Source organism: Theropithecus gelada, chromosome 3 (genome assembly GCF_003255815.1).
Source record: "Theropithecus gelada isolate Dixy chromosome 3, Tgel_1.0, whole genome shotgun sequence".
Classification (NCBI taxonomy): Eukaryota; Metazoa; Chordata; class Mammalia; order Primates; family Cercopithecidae; genus Theropithecus; species Theropithecus gelada.
In genome coordinates this window covers 130,322,474-130,333,944 of record NC_037670.1, presented here as the reverse complement: position 1 = coordinate 130,333,944, position 11,471 = coordinate 130,322,474, and the positions used below count along the sequence as shown (strand labels likewise).

Below are 11,471 nucleotides of genomic sequence, written 5' to 3'. Positions count from 1 at the left end.
GAGAAACAAGAAATGGGGAAAGGATTCCCTATTTAATAAATGGTGCTGGGAAAATTGGCTAGCCATAAGTAGAAAGCTGAAACTGGATCCTTTCCTTACTCCTTATAATTTGTGTATTTTTGAGAGAGATGGGGTTTCACCATGTTGGCCAGGCTGGTCTTGAACTCTTGGCCTCAAGTGATCCACCCGCCTCAGCTTCCAAAACTGCTGGGATTACAGGTGTGAGCCACCATGCCCAGCCAAGAATGATCTTATTTGGAAATAGAGTCTTTGTGGGTGTAATTGGTTGAGAGGCAGTCATACTGGATGAGGGTGGGTCCTAAATCCAGTGGCCAGTGTCCTCATAAGAAGACAGGACATGCACAGAAGGGAAAAGGCCATGATATAATGGAGGCAGAGACTGGAGTGATGCAGCTGCAAGCCCGGGAATGGAAAGCAAACGCAGAAGCTAGGAGGTAGGCATGGAGCAGATATTCCCTCAGAGCCCCCAGCAGGAACCACCCCTGCCAACACCTTGATTGGAGACTTTTGGTCTCCTGAGCTGTGAGAGAATAAATTTCTGTTGTTTTCAAGGCACCCAATTTGTGGTAGTTTGTTACAGCAGCCCTAGGAAATGAATACAATGATCATTTATCCAATGTTACAAGTAAGTGCAAAATGTAAAATCCTGTATTTCATTTACTCCTCAAACACTCCTCTCAGACAGGTATTAATGTCATCATTTTACAGATGGGGAAACTGAGCTGAAATTCACACAGCAAATGATAAATAACAGAGCCAAGATTTACACAGGTCCCCCTTCCCAGCCAGCTTCCCAATCTTGGCTGCCATCAGACCCTGAGAAGAAAACCCTGAACAAGTAGGAGGCACAGGGTGGGTAGGGACAGTAGAAGATTCTGTTCTGCTGAAAGGTATAAATGTTCTAGGAACAAACAAACCAGGATGTTTTATTTCCATTGGTGTGTGGTGGGGTGAATGCAGAGGAGTAAATGGAAAAGGAAAAAATTGAAATATAAGCACATTCACTGATACAAGCTTTTATAAATCTAAAGTCATCTTATTTAGTTTAGAGACTAAAATGCATAATGCATAAGTTATTGTCACTCGCAGAATTATCAAGTTTTATGGACAAGGACTGTGCAAGGACTCAGAAATATCAAAACAGCTGAAGTTTAGGGTGATGCGAATATGAATAGATTTTTAAAAATCTTTTACAATTGGCTTTAATATTATAGCATTCTTATGATAAAAACCAGGAAGGAAAGAGTATAATTGAAGTATTTGAGACAAAACTCCCAAAAATAGTTTTTCAAAGTGAGCAAAATAATCTATTGCTTTGATGGGTTGGGTATTTGGGGCATAATTCCCTCCCATTCTCTTTTCTCACGAGTGAAAGTCACCAGGGCACCTCTCTGAGCTGTTCATGAGAGTGTTCCCTCACTGTTCAGCAAGACAAGCACAGCAGTACAGGAAATGGAAGGTTGGCAGTCTGTCTCATGGGATGCCCACCTTCTCACCCATATTCTTCCCTTGCCCCTTCCAACCCTCCCCAGTGACTCGTGCCCCTCCAGGCAACAAGCAAAGTTAGAACTTGCTGTGTTTTTCTCAATAATAGCCTAGGGTAAGGTAGTGCCTAGCCCAAATGAATAGACCACTTCATTTACCAAGCACCTGCTCAGCTAGCATCATGCTAGGAGATCCTTGACTGCCTGATCCCCTTAATCCCAGCACAATCCTCCAACACAGGTATTGCTGTCACCATTGCGCACATCTGAGATTATACGCTCAGGAAGCGGTCATGGAGGGCCCTGGTTCATGGCATCTGGATCTTGTAGCTGACAGACTACACATACCTACTACAGACAGTCGGTCACTCCATGCCTGTCACATGACCATGCACATAGGATGCATCGTAGTTATTCAGTGACCCTGGGACACTGCAACAACATGGCTGTGGGAGCTGGTAAAAAATTGACCTTCAACCTAAATGTTAGATCTGGATGATGTGATTTGTAAGAGGCTGTTTTTGGAACAACATGAAGAATTGAGCTGCAGTGTGAGCGTGGTGTGAGCTTGGGTAGGAGGGACTTGCTAAGCTCCACTCAGGGCTCTCCACAGCCTCACCCCAAGTGGGGAGTTCACGGTGGCTCCCAACCTTAGTGCATCTCCTTTGGGGAGCTGGGCTGTAGAGAAGCTATACTCCCCAAATATTGCCTGGTGATAGTTCCTGGTTTGCTTTGCTAGAAGTATATCCACTGATTTTCTTGAATTGATCATAACTTTGATAATTCCTGGATCTGAGAGACTAATTCTATGAAAGATCCAGCATTCCAATCCTAGGCTTCCGAATCCAAGGACAGCTCCATGATGTCTCCTTAAATCAGAGAGTTTTTCATCTTCCTCCTTGAATGGTCATATTTTGAATGGCAGTGAGGGAGATACTTTTGAGAAGTTGATATAGCCAGTGACTCTCAAGCCATTTTTATTGGGAACTGCCTGTCCCATGTATGGCGAAAGCCAGACTGTCCTTGGATATGCTCTTTCTGCCAATATTCTTGCTAGAAACGGTCTTTTTTTCAGGGTAGCCTGTCTTCCCAGGGCAAGGCCATGTGTGCCAGGGTCATGCAAATGAATCCTTAAAACTTTGAGGCAGACGTCCTAGTGACGCTAATTTTTTTTTTTTTTTTTCCTTTTAAACGGAGTCTCACTCTGTCGCCCAGGCTGGAGTGCAGTGACGCAATCTCGGCTCATGGCAACCTCTGCCTCCCGGGTTCATGTCATTCTCCTGCCTCAGCCTCCTGAGCAGCTGGGACTACAAGCACCTGCCACCACACCTGGCTAATTTTTTGTATTTTTAGTAGAGACAGGGTTTCACCGTGTTAGCCGGGATGGTCTTGATCTCCTGACTTCGTGATCCTCCTGCCTCGGCCTCCCAAAGTGCTGGGGATACTGATTTTTTTAAAAAAGATAGCAAAGCTGGGTTCTCCTGACCTTAATTCAAAACCCAGTTTCTCCAGCTCTATTGCTATTTGTAAAAGAAGTAGTAGTAGTACTAATAGCAATAACAAGAATAATAAGTGACTAGGGTCCATACCCTAAAAATAGGGTAATTAATAAGATACAATATTCACAAAATGTTAAAGCCATCTGTTATACAGGTAAGCTTAAGCAGTGTATCCAAAGGCACCCATCTGGTCAATGGCAGAGGGAAGATTAGAGGCCAGGTGCCAGCTCTCCCTAAAACACTGCATACTTTCCTTCCATTGCTGGTCTTCCAGGCTTTCTTTGGTGGTCTGAGTGTTAGAGAGCAAGAAGCAGGCTCTAATGGAATTTGACTTACACATGCATCTTAATTAAGAATCGAACTAGAATTGCTTGAAGCATGTACTTTGGAAAAGAAAGAGCATGCAAAAGATTTATTGTCAGCCACGGGGCCCACTGAAACATCTTGCTTGTGGCTGAGATCTGGATGCATGATGTGCTCATTTGTCTCCCTTGAATCACTGCCTCTCCAGAAATGGACCAATGGGGCCTCCCTGGGAGCTTATGTTGGGATAATTAAGGCTTCCACAGTCTCAGAGAGGAGGAAGTTGGCCACCCTAGATCTCTGACACTGAAAGTGGAGATGCGGGTCAAGAATGTGGGGTGATGCCATCTTTTTGGGGTGTAGCTGCTCTAACATAGAGCTCTGCTTTCAATACACAGAGCAGGACTCACTGAGACCATCACTCAATAGCTACCTCTTCATTCTCTCTAGTACCTAATCAAACGGCAGTGAACAAGATCAGTTCTGTGAAAAGAACAAGAGATTTGGAATCAGACCCCTGGCTTCAAGCCTTAGCTTTGCCACTACTTGACTGTGTGACCTTAGGCTGGTCCCTTGACTTCTCTGGGCTGTGGTGCTACATTAACAGTAGCCACTAAACAAGGTCCCATTGCTAAAGAAGACTCATGGGACCCAAATGACAATGCTTACAAATCTACAGTTTTATTACACAAAATGGATACAGCATAGCAACAACATGAAAGTAAGGATACGCACTACAGCTGAAGGCTGCCTTGGCAAGAGATCCACAGAGGCCAGGTGCAGGCTAGGCTCTTACTGTTGTCTTTTCTCTATGGGACGGAAGATCGCATTTTCTTGGATCACGAACCGCCAATGTATGCACAAATGTCTTGGAATTATGGAGTCTTTGCTGGGATTTTCTTTCTGTTTTGCTGTAGGTATATTCTTGTTATATAACTGGCCTCAACAGCAGAACCCACGGAAGGTCCTCATCCACACCAGGTGCAAATAATCCATCTCACTGTTGTCAATAAACAATTCTTACAAGCTGCTACAAACCATTCAGAAACTCCTAGAACCATGTTACAAAGCAACACTATTAATCAGCATGCTTCATGCCTTGACCAGGGGTTAGTGTGATGCAAGAACTTCAGCAGAAAAGTTCAGGCTAATATCAGGCCTATGGAAACTTATTCCTATAGCACAGATACCACATAAGAAAATGCATATGCTCAGCCGGGCACGGTGGCTCAAGCCTGTAATCCCAGCACTTTGGGAGTCTGAACCGGGCGGATCACCTGAGGTCAGGAGTTTGAGACTAGCCTGGCCAACATGGTGAAACCCTACCTTACTAAAAATACAAAAATTAGCAGTGTGTGGTGGCAGCTGCCTGTAATCCCCACTACTTGGGAGGCTGAGGCAGAAGAATCACTTGAACCGGGAGGTGGAGGTTGTAGTGAGCCCAGATTGTGCCACTGCACTCCAGCCTGGGAAACAGCAAGATTCCATCTCAAGAAGAAAAAAAAAAAAGAGAGAAAGAAAGAGAAGAAAATGCATATGCTCAGTAAACTATAGAGCATTGTCAAATGTTGTTTCAACATATGCAACTTTTTCCTATTTCTTTAACTTCCACAATATATACCCCTTCCTGAATGGGATGTTCACCCACCCCCTTTTTTGGGGGGAACAAGGGACAATCCAGGTCAAGCAAGATTAACAGAAAAGAGCCCTTTATAAGACATAGAAGAAAAGGTGATCCAATTAGTGATTCTGTATGTTATATTAGGTTGGTGTAAAAGTAATTGTGGTTTTTACCAAAACTGCGATTAATTTTGTACCAGCTAGGTCATAATTGGCAAGAAACAGATGTGTTTATCTTAGAACATCACTATGGGGTGGGCCTGAGAAAGGCTTGTTTCTTTCAAATCTCTTCCAACTACACAGAGGCGAAAGTGGATGGATTCCAGTGACTGACTGACAGCTTGGGCTGGGGGTGAGGTTGCCATGGGCAAGGAAGAGCTGAGAGAAGGGACTGTCTTTTGTTCTTCTGAGGTGACTGAACAGGAAAGTGACATGATGGAAAAAGTAGAAACCTCTTGCAACATTCTTTGGGTCCTATATATAGGGTTAATTGGCTGATAGAAAGACTTTCTGGAAATGGATTGCATCTTCCAGCCTTTTCATATATGAGAGCATTGAGAAGCATTTACACTTTAATTTCCAAGAATAAGAAACTCAGTCTCAGGCCTTTGATTTCCCAACACTGGCTAGCAGAGAACCCTGGCTAGCAGGTACAGACGATGAGCTGAAGAAAGCTGTGATCGCCTCTTGCCCAGAGCTTGTGGACAAACTCAGTTCGATGGGTTTGATACCTTTTCATGTCCATGCAAATCTAGCTCCCAAGGATCCCTTCTTTCATTAAATACCCTGACATTTTTCATTTCCAGGAGGGTAATACAAAAGCTGGTTCCTTGGATACTTCTTCAAAACATAGACAGCTTCTGCATGCAGTGGATTTTAAAATACCAAGGGTCCTTCTCTAGGTCCTTCATCTTCTGGGACTCACACGTGATCCTTTGGGACTGATGGAGCCAGAATACTGCTTTGTCTCAACTCTTCACACTGGGGCAGTTGAGAGTTTTGTCTAGTTTGTATTCTTGTAGAGCCTCCCTTTGTAAGCTGTTGGTGGAATGGGCACTATAGCTTCACAAAGGGAAACTCATCTTCATAGGAGCTGGAAGAGACAGAAGCTAATTTAAATGTCAATATCAAGCAGGAAAAAGATCTAAAGCTCTACATTTGGGGTGTATCAGTAAATGTGGGGAAAAAACCATACCAGACTCAAAAAGTAGGAAAATAAAAACAGCAAACATGTATTGGATACCCTCTAGATATGTGGCACACAGGGACAATGAGCAATAAGATATATGAAATCTGTTATTGCAGGGCTGACATTCTAGTTGAAGAGGCAGAAATGGCCATATAACAGATGAATTACAGTATGATAGCTCATGTTACTTTTGGCTGAGCACTGAATCTGTATCAGGTGCTGGACTGAACTCTTGGCATGCAGTCCATGTGCAGGCAGGAGGAGCTCCAGGGTGCAACAGCAGGAGCACTCCCCAAGAGCTAGGTCAATCCAGGAAGGCTCCATGGCAGGGATGGGATGTCAATTGGGCCTTGAAGGAAGCATAGGAGTTAGACCCCATGAAAGGAAAGAGGATACTTTATGTTACTCTATTTATTTATTTATTTATTTATTTGAGATGGAGTCTCGCTCCGTTGCCCAGGCTGGGGTGCAATGATGCAATCTCAGCTCACTGTAACCTCTACCTCCCGGCTTCAAGCGATTCTCCTGCCTCAGCCTCCTGGGTAGCTAGGATTATAGGCACCCACCTTCATGCCCGGCTAATTTTTTACTGTGTGTTACTTTATCTGAGATTATTATAGTGATTCCTGCTTCCAACACCCTGAAGGGGTGCTGATGTGGCTGCCCCGCTAGAATCCTCTGTAGCCCAGGTGTTGGAGTGTGAGGGTAATGACCAGGTTCTCAGACTCACAAAAGAAGATGAGAGAGAAACAGTTTGCGTCACAGCAGCCCTTCCAAAATATAAGATTTGACCTAAGGGATTCTATTGTGTGTTTTAAATAAGAAATCTCAAGTATTTCTTGCAAACCTTTGTGATCTATCCCTTTCACACTTCTGATAAAGTTCCAAATGATAGTGTTCAGTGTAAGAAATTGGATTCTTCCTAACCTCACTCTTTTCCCAGTGACAATAAAAGTCACCTCGACTCAAATGATTATGGCCCTAAAAGCCCATATTTCTGGGGGAAATCTGAAATGTTTACTTCAAGTGACAGTCTGAACTGCTTATGGCCCACTTCACATTCACAGGTTATCCTGCCTTCTGCTGAGTTGAAAAGCCCAAGATAGAAGCGGGCTCAATATTAGGAAACCCAGTTATTTACTTATCTTATTAGGAGATCGAAGAGGAAAATTAAATGGTCATTTTCATAGATCTTGAAAAAGCGTTTGATTTAAAAATCCATTTTTATTTAGAAATAAGTACTCAAATATTCTTACATTTAGTTTTATTTATTATATTTTTATTTAGAAATAAACACTCTAATATTCTTATGTTAACAAGAATAAAAGCCACCTCCTTAACATATAAAACATTTCGCTCTCACACCAAAAGTTAACATAATGCTTAATGGGAAACAAGACAGGAATTTATACTCTTGTCATTATTTAATAATGATCAGAATGTCCAGGCCTGGCAGTTAGATAAGGAAAAAAATAGGAGCTATAGAAATAGGAGAAGAAGAATATAAATGTTCATTTTTTCAAACATGGAAAATTCATGAGAATCACCTGAAAAACCATGCCAAATAGTAAGATCATCTGTTAATAGATTTCCATACATCATACAATAATCAGTTGAAAGATGTAGGGAAGAAGAGATTCCATTTACAAATGTAAAAAAAGAAAAAGTAAAATAACTAGAAATAACCATAATCAGAATGTGCCAAATCTCTATGAAGGAAACCTCAAAATACTCCTAAGAAAAACAAATGAAGACTCAAACAAGTATCTAGAACCCTGTTCTTGGATTAGGAAAACTGAAGATCATAAATAATACTCACTAACACTAAGCATTTACTATGTACTCAGACACTCTTCTAAGTATTTTACTACATAATTCATCAAAGATGTAAATTATCCCTAAATTAATTTGCAAATTTAACATAATTAAATTCCATACATTATGCATATACTACCTATTCAGAAATAACATTTAATTTTAAAAGCTCAATTTCAATAATCCAAGCTGACATAAAAAAGATCATCTAAGATTCTTGATGCCCTTGAATGAGGAAGAGGGAGTAAAAGGATCACTAGATTGAGTCTTTGGCCCTTCTATCAGAAGGTGCTTTCTTTGTTCAAGAGGAAGACACCCCCTCAGTTGCTCACTTTCCTCACAGGATCGCTTGTTAACCTCAAGTTGCCCTACGAGGCTCCAGAGAAGGGCCAGAATCTTCATAAAGACTCACTTGACATACACACAAAGCTCTGCTACCAACACTATTTTCCCACCCTTAGATCTCAGGAGGACTACCAAATGCAGGCCAGTTAACCCAAGAGGGTTACCACCAACATAGATTAGATTAGGCTCTTTAAGCATCTCTCTTCTCCAGGGCTCCTACCCGGTCCCCCAGGGCTCCCTGGAACTGCATCACCTCATTCATTATTGCAGCTAAGCCTGCAGTTGAACAAGCCTCCCAGGGGCAATTTCCTTTTTGGGGGACATTGTCATACAATGGTATTATGCAGACCAAGTAGGCAAGCAAGGTTCCAAAGCAAAATTGAGTTCCCACCTGACATGGCACCCAGGAGAGCCAGGAGAATGATTGCTTCTTGCATACTTGATGGTCATAACTGTGTGTGCTTCCAGCACATTATCCATAGCCTGAATCCCATCTGCACCCAAAGTTTATTCCAGACGCCGCTCAGCTTCTCCTCCCGGTTTTGTTGCCATGTAAGAAATCAAACAGAGGCTTTGATGGTAGCCAAGAGGGACTCCAAACACCACAGGACTGTTTGTTCTTTGATTACCTGCTTCTGTGACTGCATGGTACCCAAGAGACCAACCAGCCAGTCCTGGTCAGCTCAGAGTTCACCTTAAAAGTCCACACTCACCAAGTGCTTCAACCAAGAGCTCCAAAAGAGAAGGCAAAAGAGAAAGCCGAGACACGGAGACGACAGTAAGAGCTGGACATGCTTAGTCCGCCCACAATGGTGTCAGTCGCCCTGCAGCCAGGCTTGTGATCATTCCCAGAAACAGGGCTGGGAAGTGGGAGTTATTCTGCTGTCCTGAATCAATGAGTAGAACTCAGACTTGGGAATTAACTGGCACTTGTTCTAAAGACAAGATCTGAGAGCTGGGATAGACCCTCCTCGAGGCTGACCTGAGGTGGAAGACTCTGTCCTCTGATTCCACCCCTCACCACTGCCCCTCCAGCCCTCGAAGAAGCCTGTGAAGGAAGATTACTGGAGTTGGGAGGCTTCTGCCCACTGGGGAGTGATGCAGGTGTTGCCCTTCACGATGTCTTTCTGTTCCACACAGCCCTGTGCCAGGGCCCAAGGTGTGGCATGTGAACAAATGCAGGCGGGCGTCTAGTCTCCACTGAGAAGGAGCAACAGCAGAGCAGACAGAGGATGGCCGAGGACTGGCCTGTCCCCTTGACATGGTGCAGTGAGAGAAGTAGTGTGCACAGTGGAAGGCAGCTGGGCTTGGACCATCTCTCCCGTTCCTCTGCCAGCTAGGGGAGGAGAGCGCAGCAACCCAAGGCTGGGGGCAGGAATGCAGTGAAGAAGGTGGGGAGTTGAGTCAGAACCTCCCAGTCTGGACGAGACCCTACAGGCGCTCTGAAAACTACACACACGCCCCACAAGTGAACCAGCTTTTGGCACCTGCTACACGGAAGTCACCAACGAGGGATAGAGGGAGACAGTGTTGTGGAACCAAACTGGCGTCTGCTCACCCGGTGCAGTAAAACCAGATATCCACACCAAGGTTTTTGTGGCAATAGAAAGGAAGGCGTTTATTTGCAAGAGTACCAAGCAAGAAAGGCTCAGAGAGTGAGGGGTTTGACCCAGGCCACGCCGCCTGCCAGTGTCCCCTGTGTCCCCTGCGTCCCCTGCATCCCAAACCTAAGGTGGCAAGGCTGCCCTTCCCTTCCACCACATCCAAACATTTGACAAGCCCTTTCCAGCCTCCAAGTGCCTCCTGCCAGACCCCTTCCCAGACTTGCTGCTACTGCCCTGGCTTAAGGTCCTTGCCTCTGGCCTGGGCTCTGGCCCACAGCACATCCTACAGAAACTTAGGTTAATTTCGCCAAAGTACAATTTTTGTCATTTACTTTCCTGCTCAAAATAACGGTTCCCTTAAGAAAAGTTGACTTTTCCTGTATAAAGCATGAAGGAAAGGTAGTAAGATTAGGAAAGTTAGTCTATAGTTCTCTGTTTGAAGCACAAAGATGGTAACAAAAAAAAAAAAAAAAAATGGAGTTTTGCTGTGTGACCTTAGGCAATTTACCTAACCTTTCAGAATCTCAGTTCCACTCACTTATGTAAATCAGGGAAAATAATACCTGCTACACAGTATCATCTCAAGCAATACACAAGAGAAAGAAGTGAAAGAAACTGGCCCATGCTATGTGTTTTTAAAAATACTTTTTTTTGTTTTTTAGTGTTTTTTTTTGTTTTGTTTTGTTTTTGGAGACAGAATCTCACTCTCACTCTGTCTCCCAGGCTGGAGTGTAGCAGTGTGATCATAGCTCATTACAGTCCCAATCTCCTGGGCTCAAGCAATCCTCCCACCTCAGCCTCTGGAGTAGCTGGGACCACAGGCATGCACCACCACACCAGGCTAATTTTTAAATTTGTTTTGTAGAGAGGAGGTCTCCCTATGTTGCCCAAACTGGTCTCAAACTTCCGGGCTCAAGCGATTCTCCCACCTCGGCCTCCCCAAGTGTTGACATTACAGGAATGTGCCGCACTACTTTTTCCTAATAGGACCCTGGCAAGGGCCGAAACATAGCAGATACTCAATATGCATCGGCCAAATAAAAAGAGAAATAAACAACAGTTGCCAAGCTACTAATTCTCACCTCTCAGTTTTTCCTGACATGTGAGTTACTGTAAATAATCCATTTCATTATGCATAATTAAAGCTGAAGCGATGGCTCAGATTAAGTTATGGAAAACGTCAGAATAATTAAACTTTTGCATTAAAGAAACTCACATCTGTTTAATTTTCAGCCTGACTGCACAGCATTTTTCATGCTGCCCTGTTTTTACCAGGATAGCATGCCTCCCCTTACTTCCCTTCCCTGGTTCTAGGGAGCAAAAGGGTCATCTTTTGGAATTGGTTGTGGGTGTTTTCTCCTGTAATTACAGCTTCTGTTTCCAGCCCCGAGGTTGCTTCTGCCATTGCCATGGGCTGCTGCCCATGTGTCAATTCCCATCTCCTTCTGAAATCACCTAGTCCTAGCACCAGAGACCCAACTGGGCCTGAATCGCACCAAGGCTGAATGGGACCTTGCGGTCTCTGGCTCTCCTGTCCCTGACTGCCAGCATGCTGAGCTGTCCTGGGTCCACCAAGGTCTCAACTGGATGG

The 11,471-nt window shown here is 43.9% G+C and overlaps 1 protein-coding gene across 1 annotated transcript in view; it reads right to left on the bottom strand.

Annotated features, from left to right (window-relative positions):
* CDHR3 (cadherin related family member 3) overlaps positions 1-8,820 on the bottom strand; it is a 68,692-nt gene extending 59,872 nt beyond the window's left edge. Inside the window, 1 exon segment of the mRNA XM_025381076.1 lies at positions 8,668-8,820. Coding sequence (XP_025236861.1) covers positions 8,668-8,713 — 46 coding nt within the window. The 5' untranslated portion in view covers positions 8,714-8,820.
* Positions 8,821-11,471: the final 2,651 nt, after the last annotated feature.